General features: G+C 42.1%; 1 protein-coding gene across 1 annotated transcript in view; it reads right to left on the bottom strand.

Moving 5' to 3' along the window:
• Positions 1-22,537, bottom strand: part of Rnf217 (ring finger protein 217) — a 91,874-nt gene that overhangs the window by 25,604 nt on the left and 43,733 nt on the right. Inside the window, 1 exon segment of the mRNA NM_001106204.1 lies at positions 3,461-3,694. Coding sequence (NP_001099674.1) covers positions 3,461-3,694 — 234 coding nt within the window.

The raw sequence follows: 22,537 nt of genomic DNA, 5'->3' as shown, positions 1-22,537 counted from the left end.
CTCTCGCTCTCTCCCCATTCCCTTCCCCCTTTCTCTCCATGTGCTCATGGCCAGCTTCTACTTCTCTACCTCTTCTCTTCTCTTCTCTTCTCTTCTCTTCTCTTCTCTTCTCTTCTCTTCTCTTCTCTTCTCTCCTCTCCTCTCCTCTCCTCTTCTCTTCTCCTTTCCCTCTCCCTCCCCCCACTTTTCTCTTTCTTTATTACCCTCTTAACTCTCCTCCCCATGCCCTGAATAAACTCTGTTCTATCCTATACCATGTGACTGGTCCCTCAGGGGGAAGGGATGGCCTCAGCGTAGGCCCGCTGACTACTCCTCCATAGAACATATCCCCCCTTATCTTTTCTTTATAAGCATATCATTGAGTACTTTACTAAATTGGAAGTGAATTTAGTTATCGAGATAGATGATTAAAATACATCAAAATGGAGGGGAAAAACATCCATTTGCTCACTTCAAGTACCAAAATTATAGTGTCAATTTACAGTGCTACCCTAAGAGCATGTATGCCACGGGGCTTGCTGGTATGACCATGTCAGCACCATCCTTACCTCAATATCAAGACACTTTTGGGCATGTAAATTGGGGAGTGTTAATTAATGTGTAGCCTGGGTTTTAGTGATGGGAGCTGTTATGTGAACACCACACTAACATAGTAAGAAGTACTGCTTCAGGAATTACTTGAATCCTGCCTCAAAATAAGGCCAGCATAGAACAGGAAGAATCAATATCTCTTGACTGCTGGGGTTTTCTCTTCTAAGAGAATAAACGGGGGCAACAAAAGCAGTCAAACCTACAGCCAGCCAGCGGCAGCCTTGCTCTTGCTGAGATCTGAGTCATGCTGCAGTTTGGCTCTGTAATGTTCTAAAGGCTCATGGCTGCTGGTGAAGGCTGGGTTGCTACCTATATGAACTCTATACCTGACGTGAACTCTATAGGGGTGGCATTTAGGGACTGAAGCTGGTCTTGTGGGTATGCCCCTAAGGACATACTGAGCCTCATACCCTCCCTTCTTTGGCTTCCTCTGCCACTCTCCAGTTTCCTGTTATCATGCACCCCAAGGCAATACAGATAACAAACCACTGAGCGAAGCCGAGAGGCAATCTTCTCCCCCTGTAAAATGCACTTTGTTACGGTGACATAAAGCTGCCTGGCACAGACTTAGCTTGTGATCCTTATGCCAACCCTGAAGATTTAAACTGCTTTATCTGAACAACATTTCTTTTGTTCTAAATTTCTGCTTTCCTCCCGGTCCATTTGTCCTTTGCTCCTCTGCTCACCTACAACCCAGTTGAGAGACATTGAAAGAACACTATTTATTGGGATATGTTATCCAAGTACCTGTGGTTCACTCAAAACTACACACAGCTAAATAGATATGCAAGCTGACAAAGTATGCTTATCCTGACATGGTTTTAATAAAACAAGACATTTTATTCCTATAATAATTGTACCTGAAATTATAGTACTTGTTGCCCATTTAGTAATAACATCACATTTTAAATTACTCAATTATTTTTATTTTGATTCAATTATGCATTCATGTTTTAATTTCAAAACTCCATAGCTGAGTATTGCTTCATATGTATATATAATTCTGAAAGTAATTTAGAGAAAAGTACAATATTCTATGTTATGGAAAGACATAGCTTAGTTCTAAAAATTAAACACTAGTTCCAAAACTAATCTTTTCTTTTTTTTTTTTTCGGAGCTGGGGATCGAACCCAGGGCCTTGCGCTTCCTAGGCAAGCGCTCTACCACTGAGCTAAATCCCCAACCCTAATCTTTTCTTGATAACACTAATAAAACACAACTGGACTGATTCCTCAACCTAAGACCGCTCATCATCCAACAAAAATGTTCTATTAAGATCACACATCCTCAGGGCATGATTTTAGTCACATGGCTTCATAAGCTCAGGATGGCATGTCTTACAGAAGATGGACAAAAGACTTTCTTGGTAGTTATGTGCTAAAGAGACTAGAGAACATAGCAACAGGACAAATAAAAATACTAAGAGTCAAGCATCTTCCAAGGCCAGCTGGTCATGAAGAGACTTGGACTCAGCTCACCAGGACCACAGAGGATCAGAGGAAATCACTCACTAACCAGTCTCCTTGAGGCTACAGGACCAATAATGGTGTGACCACTGCTTCAAAGACAGCACGTGGGCAGGAACTGCCCCTAAATAAAGGGGACTTGAGACAGTCAGTTGCTTCCTGGTCAGGAAGGACAGAGGACACACTGTAGCAGCCTTACTGCCCCATCCTAAAAGTCCTCGGCTCTGCTGCTGGTCAGGCTCCTAGTGAGCTGAGACATGTTGCAAGACATTGTTCTGGGCAGGACTGATACACGCTATGTCTTGACAGCTCCCTAGGCTTCATCCCACAACAGAGGCTGCCCTACCATGGCAACTTTCGACTACTACAGTTCCGATTTCTCTCAGATGCCTACAGAATTAAATTCAAACCTGTGAAGACTTCCTACAAGACTCAGCCTGCCCTGCTCTTATCTCCACACTGCCTCTCCCTTCCCTGGGCCTAGGCAATGACTCAGGCTTTCTCTGAGTTGCTCGCCTCTGTGTCAGCCAGAACAATTCCTTCTCAATCAGGCTATTCTTAACGTTAGTGTCTACCCAGGTACTACTTACATACGCATTGCATATGTCTCTTTCTGCAACAGACTGACTCTTAAGCATCCCCCATCCCTACGCCTGTAAGATAAAGAAAGGGTTGTTCTCAATGAGAGGTGTCAGAGTTTTAACAGGCAAGGCCTAAAGGCAAACCTTCTGGTCACCCCTCTCCCTCTCTCTTGCCATACGACCACAGGATGAGTAGTTTTACTCAGCTGGTTCTCCTACACAGGCGCAAAATGACCAAGTGAAGGACCCTGGACTAAAGTGTCTCAAACAGGCCAGCAGATAACAGGAGCATTACCCTCTATACGCTGATTATCAAGGTGTTTGTCACAGTCACAGAGAACTGGCAAGCATACCCTTATGAGAGCTTTGAAGCAGAGACTGTGTCACATTTGTTTGTCACCTATTGCATGTAAAGGCCAAGCACATGACAACATCCTGCACTTGGCGAATAGTGAATGAATGTTTTATACACGTTTACTCATTATATGTAGATAGAGGCTGAGAAAAAGGAAATTGAGACCACGGAAAAAGTCAAGCTCATTACTGAGAAAGAAACAAGGTCCTGGCATTTATGTAGCACTTGGTACTAACGATGACTGCCACTCTAAAGCTTGGCCTTTCCATTAAGTCATAGAGAAAACTTCAGTTAAATTCTCCAGTGATCTCTTAACATGGGTCGCCCCAGGCTACATGTCAGAATCACGGGGAACACCCACTTACCTAGGGCCCAGACAAGGGAGTAAGAGAAGAAAGCCCACATAATGCCCACTACAGGTCAGCCTATCATGGCCTTTAACCCACCAGTTTGGAGAGCATGCTTACTTTGTATCTGCTTTCTGATCTGGAAGGAGTGGGGATATGTCCTTTTTTCTTAAAGGTTGTGAAGTGTTTGCATTGAGGACACGGCTTGGTGCTGGAGTCAATCCGGCCAAGTTCCAAGAAGTACTTATACTTGATGGAGTCCTCATGGGTTAAGTTGTAGACAACAGTTGTTTCCTCCAGGAACTCGAAACACTCTGTGACTGGGCATTTGATTTCTACTTGGCCAAGTTGTACCTGTGTAAGAAACAGACAGAAAAGAAAAAGACCACTGGTTTTTTAAGGTTTTCGTATTTGCAAACAATGTCTTTGTATACAGAGTATATAATTATCTCGTACTTTCAAGAAAAGATTATCAACTACCTTTCCAGATAGCATAAGGAATACTGGTCATTTTGAAACCTATATTAAGTATCAAACCTAATCAGAATCTATAAAACGTTTAAGCGTTCTGTGACGAGTAGGTTTGCGAACTTATTTGACGATCCACAGGCTCATTAAGGAAGCGGTGGTCTATCATACTCTTTGGAAACTTCAGGGTGAGAGAGCGTCCGGCAGAGAGCCAGCTGAACAGTGCGCAGACGACTCAGGGCCCCGGGCCCTGCCAACCAAGAAGTACTCAGAGATTTCAACTGCACTGCTGTCTTCAGTCTTATGCTTCGGGCAGTTTTAGAAAGAGAGATGCTATAAAGTGCTAAAGTTTAATAGCTACTAGTCTATAACAGTCATGACCCAAATTAAAGTTTTCTGTGGCCCTGCCATGACAAGCACATAAATAGCTCCAATTTTATCACAATCTTGGAAATACGAAAAGAAACCAAACCCCTTCTTTGGTATAGGAAAAATAAGAAAAGTCCTGGTTGTCATCAACCTAAGGATGTGGGTTCAATCCCCAAGACCTACAAAATAGAAGAGGCCCGACTTCCAAAAGTTGCCCTCTGACCCCATATGCATGGCACAAGCAAGTCTCCTCTTCTATGCACACATACACCAAATGAAAAAAATACAAAACAGCTGAAAATACAGTGGTGTTATTATGACATTTTAAGTGCAATGATAAAATCTTGTAACGGTGAGAAAACTTATCAACAAATAAATGTTATGGGAGATATTTTAAAAATAAAATTGTGACACATTTTATACAACTTTCATGTAAAATTATAGGGTAATTTATACTTTAACAGTCTACTAATATACAGTCAAGGGCATTCACTTAAAGCTAGCCAGACTCTTCTACATAATCAGGTTAGATCATCACTTCTCGTGGTATTTGCAAGTCCTCCCAGCTTTCTGTTACCTTTAACTCTTTTTTTTTTTTTGGTTCTTTTTTCCGGAGCTGGGGACCGAACCCAGGGCCTTGCGCTTCCTAGGTAAGCGCTCTACCACTGAGCTAAATCCCCAGCCCCTACCTTTAACTCTTACACGAGTTCTCTCAAGTTTGTGAGAGGTGAACAGCGATGTCAAAAGTGAGTGTGAGTTTAAGGTTTTTATTTGTAGTTGTTCTTAACAGCTATCTTTTTCCTCTCTCCAGACCCATTTTCACCTCACTCTTCCTACATTCTTTTCTCTTGTGCGTGAGTGTGTTGTTTCTCAGAATGTCGGAATAGCTTGCCAAAATCAGAGTTGTAATTGTTTGTCATGTAGGCTTCTATTGTCAGTCTTCCTCTCACAGTGTGTGTGTGTGTGTGTGTGTGTGTGTGTGTGGTGTGTGTGTGTGTGTGTGTGTGTGTGTGTGTGTGTGTGTGTGTGAAGGCGATTATGGTGTCAGACGACCGTCTAGACGCACCACTACTCTAGAAAACATCCCAGTTCCCCTTTACTCTAAGTTTACTTTCTTGAAGTTACTACTCTAAAAGTGAGTTGTACTAACGTCTCCTGTTTTAGTCATTTTCTGTCATGTTTAATGTGTCTGTCACCTAGTTTCCAATCCAAATGTGAACAGTGACATTCTTGGTATCACTTCTCTCCCAGTTCAGCTCTGTGGTCTTCTGGATAAATTAGCATTGTAAGATATCAGGACTAAACCAGATTTTCAGACAGTTTCACTTTACAACCCAGGTTGGTCTCCCTTGCTCAGCAACCTGACTGTTTAGATATCCTCCGATCACTGGCTTTCCAACTATTTTTTCTAGTAAATTATTTTGAATTATACTTCAAGAAAGAGGTCTTTATAGCTTTTCATATTGACAAAAGTACCCATGGACCAGTAAGTGTTTGGGTTTATGACACTGGTAACAAATCCTTAAAAATGACAAAATGTTCATTTTGCATACTCTGTGGACATCTATGAAGCCCTGCTTAGAACTAGGCACTGAGTTAAGTGATGACGCTCGGCAGGTCCCTATCAGGAATGATGCATGCATCTGGACCCGGACTGAAGCTATGTCGGCCTGACAGGGTGGTGTCGCCGAAAGGTGTGGGAAGCTTGGTCACTTCAGACGTGAACGGATCAGACCAGCCTTCTCAGAATAAGTGTAGCTTCCAGTGAGAGCTTAGAATCATCAGGACTTAGCCAGTAAGGATGAAGCTGTTCCAAGCACACAAAACCAACACCCTCTGTGAAAGGCCTGGAGGTAAATGCAGAGCTCTCTGGGGCAGGGCTGCCATGTTCCATTCACCCCAGCTGCATTGACTTACACAGGAAGCATTCGTGTGAACTGATGATCACACCCGTAAAAGAGGGTAGGAAAATTGGATTGAACCCCAAAATATCAGTAAAGAAGAGGTTGTAAACAAATGAGCTTGCATCAGAGCACAAGGGCAGGGTGTCACACTATCTGAGGTCCCTGGACATTTTCCTCTATAAAAATAACACCAGTTCCTAGCACATGGAAGCAGAATTTCTTTCATTTAACAGGTAACGGCCCATTTTAGTGCTTTCCTGCCTGATGCTTGGAGTTAACCTCCATCTTCCTCTGTTTGCATTTACTTATTTCAGCCGTGTAAGTGGTAGGGATGGACGCAGCACTTTTCTAGCTATCTGGACCAGTCGGGTCTTAAGGAAATGCCATGCACTGAGGAGAGTAGAAGCATCCCAGGCCTCCGCAGGACAGGGCTATCTTGTTACTCTTTGAGCGGTGGGTGTTTATTACCTGACCACACTCGGATGCCATCCAGCATCCGGTCAGGCATCTGCTCTTGTTCAGTGGTTCTTGGCTTTCTGAGAACCTATTCCATTTCCGTGGGCACCTTATTTCCTTTAGTTTTCGCTCTATTCTTTCTCAAAGCTCCCAAATCCTTACCCTACAACACTGAACTGGCGACTACACACAGCACTCTACCCAGCCCGGGGAGACGACCTCAGGCACATATGCCTCAGCTGCTCACTGGCAATTCCATCGTCTTCCTGCACCCAGCACTCTCTCCTCTGGCTTTCGTAGTATGAGACAAACATACACGCACACAAAAGTCCCTGGATAAGTTTTTTGAGATTTTAAGTTTCCTAGCCTACTCTAGGTTAACATATTCAGAATTACACATTCAGAATTTGAATTATTTTCAGGAAGCCAGTAATTGGCAGTTGGAACAATGACTCAAGCCTTTCAATTAATGCACACTTCCTCCCCAGAGCCACACCCCTTCGCAGGCAGAGTGTGACTCATGACCTGTCTGACTCTTGACAGCTACATGTATATCGTTTTCAGACAATTCTCTCAAAAGATTATCTGACAAGTGTCTTAACTAAGCAATGTGTATTCATTTATTTACCCAGCAATATATATCCTATTAATTCAGGGATACACTTAAATTAAAAAACCCTTTAACACCTCAAAAGTAAAATTTGTCTTACAAGCAAGAACTGGTTAGCATTAAGTTGAAGTTTTTAATAGTTTTACTCTTGGATGGTGCATGGCGTAACAGTGTGTCCCACAACTAGTCACCTGTCAGATTTCAGCAAACTGTGGGCTTCACAGGGCAAAGAACACGAAGACTTCTAGAGAGATGGGAAGAGACGGCTATGCTGGGCTTACTGGAAGAAAAGAATTTTAAGTGCAGATTGCTATCTTTGCCACGATGGAGAAGTGACAGCTTCCCACAGGGCCTGAAGAACTGTGATACAGGGAAAGTCTCCACAGGCAGAGGAACCAAGGACTGTGGGTCCCTCCCCAGACAGGAACCTGATGTGCCTATGTTCAGAACACAGTCCAGTGGATAAAGTTTACTGTGTGTAGCCTAGGACAGAAATATGTGGAATGAAGCTGCTGTGTCAGGTAAATGTGATCATATAGGCTTTCCTAATCATATTAAGAATTCTGGATTAAATTAAAATTCAATTTGAGTCACTTCCAGGTTTTAAAACAAGGTATAACATATCACATTAATAAGTAAATAAACCGTTCAAGCGCTTCTTGGAGAATGCACCTACCATACAGGAGCCAAAGTGCAGGCTAAGAAAATAGTAGCTCTCGATAAAATCTGGGTCTACCAGATGTTCAGGGAGCAGGCTGCTGCTGGCTGAGTTTGGGTGCCTAGCGGCAGCCAGTATACAGCAAATTTTGTAAGTAAGACCAATGAGGCCTTTTTTTAATTGACAAAGTTATCTGTGTTTACACTGTGCAACGTGATGCTTTAAAATATGGATCCACTGTGGACTGGCTACAGCTCATTTCAATATTTATTATTTTGGAGCGGGAACACTGAAATCCTTAGCAACCTTCAAGCTTCTCATTATTAACCACAGTGACCACATTGGACAATAGCACCTTGAACTTATTCCTTCTAATTGAAGTTTTGTATTCTTTGATGAACATTCACCAAATACCCCCATGTCTCTCACCGCTGCTACCAGCCAGCTCTGGATAGTTAGCTACTCTCTGCTTCTCCAACTTCATCGTTTTCGGATTCTAACTTGAGTAAGATTATCTAGCAGTTATCTTTCCGTGTGTGCCTTCCTCACTCAACATTGTAATGCTGTGGTAGATGACAGAATTTCCTCTTTTTAAAAGACTAAGTAGTACTCCAATGTGTGTGTGTGTATTCATAAGTATGACAATGTAAAGCATAGTTTCTCCGTCTACTAACAGATACTTAGGTTAATTTTGCCTGTTAGCTCTTATGAAAAACGATGCAATACACATGGAAGTGGAGATAACGCTTTACATGTATATATTACACACACACACACACACACACACACACACACACACACACACGAGTATATATTTTTGTAGTGAGTATTTGAGAGGAGCCATTCTTTCATTGCACATAATAGCTGTAGTAAATTATTTTATTTACTTTAAAATTAATTCACAGGGGGTGGGTTAGCACTTGTGACACATGTGAAGGTCATAGGACAATGTAGAGGGGTTAGTTCTCTTTTTACACCATATGGTTCCTGGGGATTCAACTCAGATGGTCAGGCTTACGGGCAAGCACCCTTCCCCCAGCCATCTCACCAGTCTGGCTGTGGAAATTTACATTCCCACCCACATGTACTCCACCATTTATCCTTTTTACAGTTTATAGTAACATTTGTGTAGTGATAGTGACAAAAATGATGGGTACATAGAGTAGATTAATCATGAAGCCTTCCTTCATGGCCTTGACAACAGTGATCAGTGCTGGCAGATTTTGTAACTTGGGTTTGATGTTACTACTTCAATTACTATCTTCCCAGTGTTTTATAAAAGCCTTCACTAGGAATAATTACAATCATATGTGAAACGGTAGATAGGCGCTAGGAATCCTCATGTGCTCATTCTCTCATTTAAGCAATTGTCAACTTATGACCAATACAGACTCTTTGGGGACTTGACTTACTTAGAGCTTGCATCTCGTTTTGAAGTAAACACCCAACATCATGTCATTTCACTCATACATATTTTCATATGGTTCCAAGAATTAAGACATTCCTCTGCTACTATAACTGTCATGCCAAACATTTCCCCAAATGTCTCTTAATATCAAACCAACGTTTGCAAAGTGCCAGCCGACATCTGTCTACAGTACAGCGACGTTCTGAGTACACATAACTGACTTTGCATTTTGTTGTGTTCAATGCTGATGCTACTACTTACCTCACTGAAAAATATGTTCTCTGCTTCTTCTGAACAAGTTCAATCTTGTAAGAAGAAAATTACTTAACTGTAAAACAATCTCCAAGGTGTCAGCAGGAAGCATAATTATCCACTTAACACCTGAGCTAGATGGATAATTTGCCACATGAGAAAACTCAAAAGTAATTTAGTGGCTAAGGTAAGAGAGACCTCTGAAGTGGTGGATTAATTAACTAAATTCTCCAAAGAAAAGGACGGAAAAAGGTACAATCTGGGGCCTCAAAATCAATTTATCAAATGATTTGGACCTTGGTTTTAAGTTGGACATGAGACTTTACAAGGTGTTTACAGCCTTTTGCTCCCCTGATACCAAAGGATCGCGTTGTCTGTATCCTGAACAGTGAGCAGCAGCATCAGGACGCCTTCAGCATCCACTGTGCAAACGGCTTCCCAGCTCGCTGCTTTCCAGCATCAGCAGCCATGAAGAGGTGGATGCTCTGGGATATTTTTGTGTTTGCTTTTTGGCATATGTAGACATGTTAATGGATGGACATGCATCTATGTGCACGCACACAGGCATGGAGACAGGTGTTTTCACAGACTGCTTTCTTTATTTACTGAGGCAGGGTCTCTCACTAAACCCAGAGCTTCTAAGTCTGGCTAGCCAACTTGCCAACTTGTCTCCTCTCCTGAGTGCTGGGAATACAGGCAGCTGCCATGCCCACCGGCTTTTTATATGAGTGCTCAGGATTCAAACTCTAGTCCTCATGCTTGCACAAGTGCTTTATCTCCTGAGCCAGCTGCGTAGGAGTTTTTAGTTTCCTCAGCAGCTTCCACGATGTCCTATGGTAACACCTTAAGATGCTTTCCTTTTTATTGCTCTACCAGGTACGAGCAGCATGAGTGCAAAGAACACCGTATTTAGGAGCCTGAAGCAAAACCACTAAACACACACATAAAATAATAAATGCAACCGTGAAAAGGAAGCGTATCACAAAACGGGAAAACTTCAGCCCTAGGTGCCTTATAGGTGAATCCACTAGCAGTCAAGGATAAAATAACATTAACATTACACCATAATTTCGCAAAAAAGGGGGAAAGAAGCCATTGTTGTTAATTCTTATGGAGTTAGCATAACCCTGATGACAAAACCTGCAACAGAAGTTGCTAGGAAAAAAATATTGGGCAATCTCTTCTATAGACATTGATGCAAAAACCCTGAGAAAGTATTCACAAACTAAACTGACCAACACAGGAGCTATATCATGATAAAACTGGTCCTATTGTAAAAAATGCAAGCAGGATTATCAACTGAGGCTTCTCACACATTAATGGTACAAAGATGCCTTACTGGCCCTCTGGAGAGCACCATGGTGTTTGTCAAAAACAAGCACCTAAGGAAAGATGGCAGAGGGGAGCCAAGAAGAAAGTGGTTCATCCATATTCTAAGGTAGATCTGTCAGACAGGAAAGCTCTAGATAGATAAATATCGGCCATTATAGAGACCCAGCACTGCATCCCATAGCCTCAGGACTGTGTGTATGAAGTGAACCTTGCTGATCTGCAGATCGATTTTGGAGCTTTATCCTAACTACTGAGGATGTGTGGAGCGAGCCTGCCTGGTCAGTTTTCATGGAAATGAGCTAAACTGGAACAAAATGTATTCTACGGTCAAAAGTGGAGTTGGTCAGTAAGGAAGACCACCCTGAAACATCACAGCCTATTGCCACTGCTTTTTGGTGGCCCTCCAGGACCTGCGTTAAGACTCTGTTGCTGTGAGTCAAAGGATATGGGGAAATCAAGCTGCTACCATCATGAAAGTTTCATCCCTACTGGCTAGCTTCCACAGTGCAGGAAGCCTCTCTCGTGATACTGGGGGAGAAAGGTAACCAGCAGTCTTATCCAGTTGTGATCCCTGGAAGCTACTTTATAGCAATGCCTAGATTGACACAACAGGCTCTCCACTGCAGTAGTGGCAGCGGGAATGCTATGGGATTAACCAACCACTTTCTGATAGGATTTAAGGTCCATTACTATTGACATGGAAATCATGCTTGGTACTACTAACTGGGCCAAAGAACTGAATGTGGCTAAGTCATTGACCTTTGGGAATAACATAATGTTACCGTCAAATGGACACAGTATTAAATTGCACCACTTCCTCCGGGTTCTTATCGTTATGCTTATAGATCATGCCTTTTCCAACCCTCATCAGAGAAGCTCCGTTTTGAAACAGATGGAGGTTAATATAGACACCTATAACTTCTGATATACAGAGCGAGTCTATGGAATGTTCTGTTCTAATTTGGACATCTACATCACAGCCCATCCCTCAAGTCTCAGAGATCACCTCAGAAGAGGGGATAGTGAAAATTTAAGAGTCAGAGACAGTAACTGTCTGCAGTGAAACAGTAGTTGCAGGCCATAGCAGAGCTGCTGCACACATGAACTTACAGCATCTGTGACTACATGACCACGACTCGGATAAGGCCACGCCAGCCAAAATCCCAGCATGGATGGGGAAAGCTCATTATGTTACACCCCTAGCTAAGGATCTATTGTCAACTGATGACTTCCAGTGTGGAATGGAGTTTTCCTAGGACCTCTGAAAGGCTAGTTATATTTCAGTAGACAGTCCTACATCCTTGCACAGGAACTCAGTTGTTGTTTTTTGTTTTATGGTTTTAAAGAGCATATAGCATTAGGAAGGAAAAATGGTTGAGGGAATAGTGGTGGAGTTGGAGGGGAAGGTATGGGGGTGGATTTAATCAAAACACACACATGCATATATGACATTTTCAACAACAAAAGGCAGGTTGTGATTACAGCAATGGTAACGTGAAGCCTACTGGCAGTTATTGGCTTCATCTATTTTGCATTGGTTTTACAAAAACACAAGAACCAGTAAGCAAGAGCTTCATTACCAACACATCTGCCATTCCCAGAAGATGATGAGAAAAATCATGGTCCAAGAGGACACACAGATGTCTTGAAAGAAGAGGATAATCCATTGCTTCTGGCTGGCATTGGGGAAGACACAAAAAGGCTTGCCTGTCAGTAGGTCCCCTTTCTTAAAAAAGAAGAAATGCTGAAGGCAGCCAGGTTTGAACTAGGAAAGAGTTGTATGATTAAGATAATTGGTTTGGAAAGGCTGCAGGTAAAGGGACAGGTGCCAAGGCTCCACAGGGAACACCAGTCAAAAGATCTGCTTAAAATTCAAAGTTTTAATAGTGACAAATTTTAAAAATCTTATTTTTAAGAAAATAAAGTTTAAAACACCATAAAGGAGAAAGATCTTTTGCTCATCACACATCAGGAAACATTTGATATATTCAACATCTATTCAAGAGAAAATCATTCTGAATATCAGCAATATGAAAGTGTCCTTAGTGTGATCAGGAATAGCTACAAGAACATCCAAAACTAGGGTTATATGACAGTGACCTTAGTGTGATGAGGAATAGCTACAAGAACATCCACAGAAAATACCAAAAGTGTGAAACACTGACAGTTTCTTCTCAACGTTGTACTAGGGGCAGTGATCCCCAATGTCACTATTATTCAACACCCAGTAGAGTGTCTGACCAAAGCAAGATGACAAAAAAAGGAAATGAGAGTTGAACACATTGGAAATGAGGAACTCAATCCCTCATGACTTGCAGATTTCATGATCATACACGTAGAGACTTTGAGTTCTAACCAATAAACTATTAGAATTAAATGTAAATCTAGCAAGTGCAAAATGTTGCACAGGTTGGTCTTGGAATCTAGACTCTAGTTGGTGAAAGGAATAAGAAAGGACAGACACATAGATACATGTACAGAGAACCTGGGGCCCAATGGAGATGCACCATCCACAGAGCAACAGTAACCAGAACCCCAGCGTTCGTCTTCTGTATCTAAAGCAGAGGCAGGTTTACTATATCCAGATGAACACGGCCTCTGTAGTGTGGCTATCTTCAGCTGCAGTCATCTGACAGAAGGAAGCTGTGGTTGATAGTTTTTGAGTAGGCTGTCAACATTCACACTTAGACCAGAGGAAGGCTATGTGGACTTCTGAGCTTCACCACAGGAAGGATTTGCTGTCCCGACATCTGAGGCACTGGGTTGTTGACATAGCTGTGCTCATGTAAAACAAATTTCCTCAGAACTTCATCCACTCTGCATATTCATTCAAGGCTTTCTTTGCTTCATATAAGCAAGGGCACTAAATAGGTTAGTAATGCACAAGCTTACATATTTCTGTATAGTGGTTATGAGAAATCAAAGATAATCTTCAAGAACCAATGACATTTTGGATGATAAAAATATTTCCAACAGAGGTAAATATAACAAATTATCTTCTCAAACAACGTCAAAAAGCAACTAATGACTAAAAGAACACACTGCATTCTAGAACTGGAAGAATACACTGCATTCTAGAACTGGAAGAATACACTGCATTCTAGAACTGGGAGAACACACTGCATTCTGGGACTGGAAGAACACACTACATTCTGGGACTGGAAGAACACACTGCATTCTGGGACTGGGAGAACACACTGCATTCTGGGACTGGGAGAACACACTGCATTCTGGGACTGGGAGAACACACTGCATTCTGGGACTGGAAGAACACACTGCATTCTGGGACTGGGAGAACACACTGCATTCTGGGACTGGAAGAACACACTGCATTCTGGGACTGGGAGAACACGCTGCATTCTGGGACTGGAAGAACACACTGCATTCTGGGACTGGGAGAACACACTGCATTCTGGGACTGGAAGAACACACTGCATTCTGGGACTGGGAGAAAACGCTGCATTCTGGGACTGGGAGAACACGCTGCATTCTGGGACTGGGAGAACACACTGCATTCTGGGACTGGGAGAACACACTGCATTCTGGGACTGGGAGAACACACTGCATTCTGGGACTGGGAGAACACACTGCATTCTGGGACTGGAAGAACACGCTGCATTCTGGGACTGGAAGAACACGCTGCATTCTGGGACTGGGAGAACACACTGCATTCTGGGACTGGAAGAACACACTGCATTCTGGGACTGGGAGAACACACTGCATTCTGGGACTGGAAGAACACACTGCATTCTGGGACTGGGAGAACACGCTGCATTCTGGGACTGGAAGAACACACTGCATTCTGGGACTGGGAGATTCAACACTGACAAGTGTAAAACCAATCTGGAAGCAGCTACTATTTCAAGTTAAGTGAAATTTCTAGCAGTTTTCCTTTTCTTATTTTTGGGGAAAGTGGACTCAATATTATGAGGTAATTTGAAAACATACACACACACACATATACATATATATATATACATATATATATTCATAATCATGACACTTTCCACTGTTTGAGCTCCCCAGAGCCTATAAGTGACATGTAACGACCATTGTTAAATATCAGGAGAGAGGGCCTTTGGAAGGAGATTGACTCATGAAAGTGGAGCCCCTGCAAGTGGGATTATGAAACCGACCCCAGAGAGCTCTGTCTCTCCTTCTATGTTGAGAGACACACTGGAAAAAAAAAAGCTGTCTACAAACACAGACATTCTCAGGGCTCAGTTTCAAAAGTTCCAGTTCATGCTCACTGTGGGTCCGCAGTGGTGCATGTGGCAGGAACATGTGGCAGAAGAGGCAAGCTTACTTCATGCCATCTAGAAAGTAAGGAGCAACAGAAGGGAGCTCTTCAATACATGTCCCCAATGACCTACCTTTCTTCCATTAGCTCCCATCTCCCAAAGGAACCCCCAATGTCCTATAGTGCCTCTGGGTGGGAACCAGTCTCCACATGTAAAGCCTTGGGAGGCTTTCAATATCTAAAGTTGAACAGCTCCCTAGCTTATAATATTTGATTATAAAGGCATGAATGGACTAAGTCAATACTTGATCAAGGAAAGAACAGCAGTAAAACTTGTTCTGCAAGATTTAAAACTAATCTGGGAGCTCCAGGATTACGATACAATGGTGCTGGCTTGAGGGCAGATCTTGCAACAGTGGACCAGGCGTACAGAACAAAAAGCAGTCCACAGGGAAGCTAAACACACCGATGGTACACAGTAACGTGGCAGACAGCTGTTTCAGTAACTCATCCGGGTTCCTTAAATCTCATGGCCGTTAGTCTTAGATGTCCCCTTTGCACGAGGTGGGTTATGGTTATGTAAGTAAAAAAGAAGCTTCTAAAGGCACCCGAGAACAGTTTTGTACCAGAAAGTACTTCTTACACACGATGGGAAAGCATTCATTATACAAACAGTTCAATTCACACCTACACTAACCAGAAAATGTAGAAGAGTCGAGACTCATAATTATGAAATAAAATTCACAAAACAGAAATGACAAGTCTCATAACCAGAAAGTATAAAAAGTGAAAAAATACGACCAACACAGTTTTTAAAAAAATGGTTAAAGGACAGATGGGATTTCAGAAAAGATGATATCCACATAACCACAAAGAACATCGGAGGGGACTCAGATTTGTGAGCACTCAGAGAAGAGCCCAGGGCAGGTGCCTCAGAATTAACAACCTGAATGCTCACCTCACTTGAAGGGTCAATAGATTGGCTAGGGAGAGATGGCTTAGTGGGTAAGGGGCTTGCCAGGCAAGCAATGAGGATCTACGTTTGAATTTCCAGAACCCACAGACAGCCACATGCAGCAGTACATGTTTGATCCTGTGTCCCAATGTCTCTATGCTGAGATGAGAGGCAGAGACAGGAGAACCTAGAAGCTCATGGGCCAGGTAGCCTGGCACATAGAACAATGGAATTAAAGATTGTAGCTCAAGACAGAAGCCAGACTGAACACCTGAGACTATGACAAGCACATGCTCAGATAGCGCGCGCGCGCGCGCGCGCACACACACACACACACACACACACATGCAGAGGGAGAAGGGGAAGAAAGAAAGATTAAACATTAAATATTTAAAATAACTGTAGACTTAATGGATTATTGGATTTTACATAGCCAGTTCTAGGTATTTTCTTTCAAGTAATCATGCTCCTGTATTACTCAAACGTTTCCCCTTCACTCTCTGGATTTTATAACCACCTTTAAAGTAAATGTAAATATTCAACTCATGAGTTTTAAGGTTGTAAATTCTCATGGTTCTTCGATAAAGAAGTAGGACGCAAACCCAATGGACAAGCCTGGGTCTCAGCCAGGCCCTGTTTCCTCACAGACACAGAAGGCTGGGGTTTCCTTCCAGAGACTTTGCAGGGTGGCTGCAAAATGCAAGGATCTCCGCTATCCTCCCGAATACAAATGTCTATGAATAATCCTTGTCGTACTCTCTTTATCAGGTGATGTGTCCCAGAGCTATGCTTATATTAATTTGAGTAGGTTTTACTGATTCTTCATAATTCCTAGTACAGCATACCATTTTATTATAACCAGTCATAATGCCTATCCTGATATCTATATTATTCTTAGTACTTTGTTGTATCAAACAATGCTGGAATATCTAATATTTTACATGCATTATTCAACTCTACACAATTACCTAAGAAAGATGAGTGCCTTAGATCAGAACCGTTGGGTCTAAAGAAAATGCTTGCATTTAATAGACAGAATTAGCCTGTTCTCCAGGGGACAGTTAGAGTCGGTGTGGTGGCTCACATTTGTAACTCCAGTACTCTGGAGGCAGAAAAAGGAGGACCATGAAGTTAGGGTCCAGCCGAACCAACAGAGTAAAACTGTATTTTAAAACAAACAAAAGAGAAAACTTCGTGACCAAATAAAGCTTTGACCAATTAAGTATGTAGAATGTTTAGATTCTGGAATTTATAGGGCAACAAGTTCTTTTTCTTTATTTATTATTGTAAAGTCATAAGTCCAACATAATTTCCCTTTTTGAGAAGCACACTGAGATGTAATGTCAGATACTAAGCAATTTTTAGATGTCCCTAACTTACCTTGATTCTTTGAGAAGATAGCTCCCTACTTCTCATCAATACTTGGCAAATATTGCCAGAAAGGGCCTTTGTCTCCTCCTAAATCCAAGTTACTGAACAAGCATTTAGGCGAAGGGAAACCTGAGGTGTCACATGTGTGTAAATGTCCAACTTTTATAACTTCCTGTTTAAGTGAAACAGTTAAGTTCACTAGTTTTACAGTTGCTGTGCTGTCATCTTACCTGAGGTCACTGGCATCCTTTGCCTCTCCCTAGTCCCTCTTGTCCCAGACCCTCTTATTCCACTCTAATCTTTACTGCTTGTGCTTTTGGATTTGATGCTTAGGTGAAGTCGTGTGGTAAATGGTTTTGTGCACGCTTATCCCAGTCCAAACAGTGTCCTCTGGGTTATAGCAAAGGGCAGAGCACCCTCCGCTTTATCCGTTCCACTGCACACATGGACTCTCTTACTCATCCATCCACTGGTGGACTTGTGGGCTGTTCCCACGGCATAGGTAGACAAGGACTGCAGTGGGTATGGAAACATAGTTATTATATCCTCTAATGGGGTCACTGGATTATATGGTAATTCCGCTGTACTGTTTCCTATGGCAGCTGTGCTAACGTCGCCACCAACAGTACACAGGATTCTTTCTCCAGAGCACTGTTTTTTTTTTTTTTGTTTGTTTTTGTTTTTTTATTAACTTGAGTATTTCTTATATACATTTCGAGTGTTATTCCCTTTCCCGGTTTCCGGGCAAACATCCCCCTCCCCCCTCCCCTTCTTTATGGGTGTTCCCCTCCCCATCCTCCCCCCATTGCCGCCCTCCCCCCGACAATCTAGTTCACTGGGGGTTCAGTCTTAGCAGGACCCAGGGCTTCCCCTTCCACTGGCAGAGCACTGTTTTTAAGATACAATTCTGATCATCATATCTCATAACTTAGTATATGTGCTACTGAAGTGAGCACAGAGTCTCATAAATTATAAAGTATCCAATGCCCTTACATTGAAATAAAGTGAAGATTTCTCATTATGTGAAGCCAGCCCTGACTCACGATTGTCCACTTTGGGGGCCCCCTGTTCCCCCTCACAGGCTGTTTCCATCATATTTGCTTTCCTCTGGACTCTTACACATGCTAGGGCGCATTTTACATCATTTAGGACATATTTTTGAACATTTACTTATATAAATTCTTCAGATCTTAGTACAGAAGGCAAATACTACTAAAAGACATTGATCTATCAAAACTGTACCTGGTGATCTTAAAACAGCGTGTGTGCCTTCGGCAAATGATGCTTACTCAAGTAGTGTGGTCTGTATTATGTTTTCCTGTTGTCTCATAAGTCCTTAAAGATAGCACTGTGGTGCGCTTGTTCCTGTAGCTCCCACACCTGCTGATGACCTGGCACAGAGTGTGTACCTAACAAACATGCGTTGAAATTTGAAAAGAGGCTAAGACAGCTTTGCATGGGCTCTGGTATGTAATGATCAGGTGTCACTAATAATAGGGGGAGTAGGTGAGAAAATGACCCTGTTATAGAATAGATGGTATATGATTCTGGACTATTTTAACGAGGGTGAGGAGGCATGAAAAATGGCCTCACTCCGTGACAAAGAGGATAAAAATGGCCAGGTCTAAGTGCCAGAGCAGACTTATTCAGGCTGTATGGCCGGCCAGTCTCTTAAGAATCGCCCATACTCACAGCTTGCTATGGTTTTAGATTTGCTGTGATCCTTGAAAAAGGGCGTTTCCGTGGCTCTCTCCGACAGCTTCTGTCTGCAGGTGTTCCTAAGCAGCTCAGAAGAAAAGGTAGTACTATGGTTCAGAGATTAAGTGTCCCTGCAGAGTGTCAGATAATGAAGGGCTAATCTCACACTCTACCTTCTTCAATGGATTAGTCTATTGCTTCATTCAAACTCTCCATAGAAAATTAGGAGGTAATAAAACCCAAAGGCAGGGTATACTTGAGCAGTGTACCCCAGAAAGGTAAACCTGGTACTTGGCCCCATCCTGCCAATTCTCCTTGCTTCCTGGAAACTAGAGACAAGGACTTCTCCTCCAGACGTTCATACATCCTAGCAGGAAAGATCAGATCCAGTCAACCACAGGCTGTATCCTCTGATACTATGAGCCAAAATGGATCCCACTGGATGGTCTCTTCCCTTTTTTTTTGTCTTAGTGACCAAAAGCTAAATAACGCACACATTTGCTACTGACGTTTATTAATGCATTAGTTATTGAACTTCCACTAGCTGACTAAAACATTAAGAGACTTCTACTAAAGGTGACAGAACTATACAAATTATATCTGATGGTTAAATAATCTCACTATTTCATATGAGAGATCTGAAATATCTATTTTTTATTCCTAAACAAAAAGCTATAATTTCAGTCTCACTGGATAGACGTATAAGGGAAAAATGGACCGATTGTTAGGTCAAGTGTGTGATGACTATAAGTCTCTTAAGACATACTTTCAAACAGACTTGCAAATGCTGTATTGATTTACTTCGTAGCTGTGGCCAGTGCACTTCTCTTTTCTCTCGTAAGGACATATTGGGGACTTGGAGCACATGGGGTAATATCTGACAACAGCTTTGGTCAGTGAATGGCCTTGTTTACTGAAGGATATAATACCTTATTTTCCTAGTTGTTTTGATCATATAGGGAAAATGAGATGACCTGTGTTTGTGTAACTAATAAATGGTTTTATAAAAGAGATTTGGAAAATGGGAGTAGAAAAATCAGGCCCTGGTTTATCATCTAAATACTACCATTTTAAACAAGTTCTTTTATTTTTTATTTTCTGGACATTCTCTCTCTCTCTCTCTCTCTCTCTCTCTCTCTCTCTCTCTCTCACACACACACACACACACACACACACACACACTCACTCACACACACACACGCGCACACACACACATGCGTGCGCGCATGCATATCATATCATAGTCTACATGTAACTCACTTTAGTATCCTACCTGCCCACATCTATGCAGTGTGAGCCCCTCTTATGTTATTACTGTGTGTGATCACTTTCTGATATCCAGGAAACTGAGAATATACTGACCATTTTGCAACCTGTCAGCAAGCAGCAATAGTCCACCTCTATGTGGACACTCCATTCAGTAATGCACGTCACTTCGCTGGACTGAATACCTCAGGGCAAAAAGGCCTCTGTATTAGAGGCTATTTTCTTAGGCTAGATTCCCAGAACTGAAATTACTAGGTCAAAGGAAATGATTAGTCTAAAATTTTTCAAAACATACTGTTGAAATGATTCTCGAGGGCTGTATTAATGCTATACAATATCAACCTTTTCTCTATTGTAGACTACCACCTTAAAAAAAAGCATGCAAACACATACATACGTGCACTCACTCACCCACATATATACCTCAATATTTTGTCAAATAAAGTAACAATGCTATTATATTAATATATGTCAGTCCTTTTCCTCCTTGCTGTGAGATGCCTAGCCATGTACAGCCTATTACAGTCTGATCTTTCTCCCACACTTGCAGTATTCATGGAGATTATCTAATATTCTATGTGAAGCATGAATAGTTTCCAGCAAGTGCAGCCAAAGGAGAGCCTTTATCCAGAATTCAGCCCTGAGCAGATGTGTACTTGGCAGCCTGACTGCACTAATTAGCATCAGAAAGCAGGGCAATTTAAAAAATAGACAACCAGATCTCAGGTCCGTGAATCACGGTTCTGTAAAGGGCCCAAACCATCTGGGCCCAGTCCTCCATTTTGAGAAAAGGAAGCACGACAGTAGAGAAAGTCAAGGGACCTCAGAATACCAGGCGCTCACAGCATAATGTCCTCATAGTGTGCCCTCTTAAACCCCAGCCATTCTCTATCTCACAGAAGCTGGTTTACAGTCTTAAGCCCTCTTTCTGTGGATTACCTACATCTCAGACGGACATGTGGCAGTTTCTGTTAAATCTTAGTTTCCTACATAGCACAAGCAGGACTTAGTATTTACTTATCGACATAAATTGAAACAGAATAATCAAAATCTTGGCAGACATATGTCCCCAGGCCAAAGACAGGGGATGACTATCTCTGTCTAAAGTCCTGTTGTAGGGCACAGGACATTCACTGCAGCCCACCGCACCAGAGAACCCACAGAAAGGAGGAGCAGCAGGTGGAGATCTCAGGACCCGCAAAGCCTCTCGCCAAGATCTGTTGTGCTGCCCTCCACAAAGCTGGCCTTTCAGAAAGCAAGATGAGACTTTGATCTCATAAGCAAAACTAGCAATGTATGATTGTCATGGAGATAATTTTAACACCAGTTTGCTTTTTTCCTGTTGTTCATTTTCTCAAGAAACAGATGTTTACAGGTGATTTTTTTTTTAAACAGGAAAGTACTTTTCAAAGGATCTACACTAACAGGACAACTAAGGAGAGTTTTATTTTGAAGTCTCAAAATGATGTGACTACTTCCAAAATATTTCAGAGCTAACACACATTTAGGGAACTACAATGTTGCCTTCTGTTCCAATCTAACTTGTTTGCAAATTTAAATATGTCAAATTCCTTTACTGGCAAAGCATTATTAATGTATCTTTTTAAAAGGAATAAAGTATAGACTAGGCTATAATCTATCCACTAAGTGATTTATTTCTAGTTTTCTATTTTGATACATTTGATATCTTCTCTCTTACACACATATTTTTCATTGTGCTTAAGCATTTAAAAATATTTAATCAAAGTATAACCTTGTGATGAAGACAGATCCCACATGAAGTATTTTTATCTAATATAAATGCCATATTCACGTTTCCTCAATTTCCCCTCCAATGATCTTCACAGTTGCTTTTTAAAAAACAATTTAAGATTGATCAAGGAGCCCAGAGTCCATTCAGCTGCCCTAGTGGTTCAGCTGGTTCAGCCCTTCACCTGAAGAAAATGCTGTCATTAAATGTGAGAAATTCGGGTCAGTTATTTTGAAGAATGTCTCACAATGTGGATGTGTTGATTACCTCATCCTAAGAGAACCAGGTGAGCATTTTTCTGGTGCGGTGTCTTGACAAACAGCAGGCCAGGAGGCCTACAGCTCAGTTCCCCACAGCTGCTGGCAAGTGTGCTCTCTTAGCTCCAGTGATGACTGCCAGGGCACTCCCCACAGCACTGCCTCGTCCTTCTGTGAGTAACGTATAGGTTGGTACTTGGTCA

The sequence above is a fragment of the Rattus norvegicus genome, chromosome 1 (assembly GCF_021556685.1).
Source record: "Rattus norvegicus strain SHRSP/BbbUtx chromosome 1, alternate assembly SHRSP_T2T, whole genome shotgun sequence".
NCBI classification, from domain to species: Eukaryota; Metazoa; Chordata; class Mammalia; order Rodentia; family Muridae; genus Rattus; species Rattus norvegicus.
The sequence above is the reverse complement of the archived record's forward strand: the minus strand, read 5'-3'. Positions and strand labels throughout refer to the sequence as shown.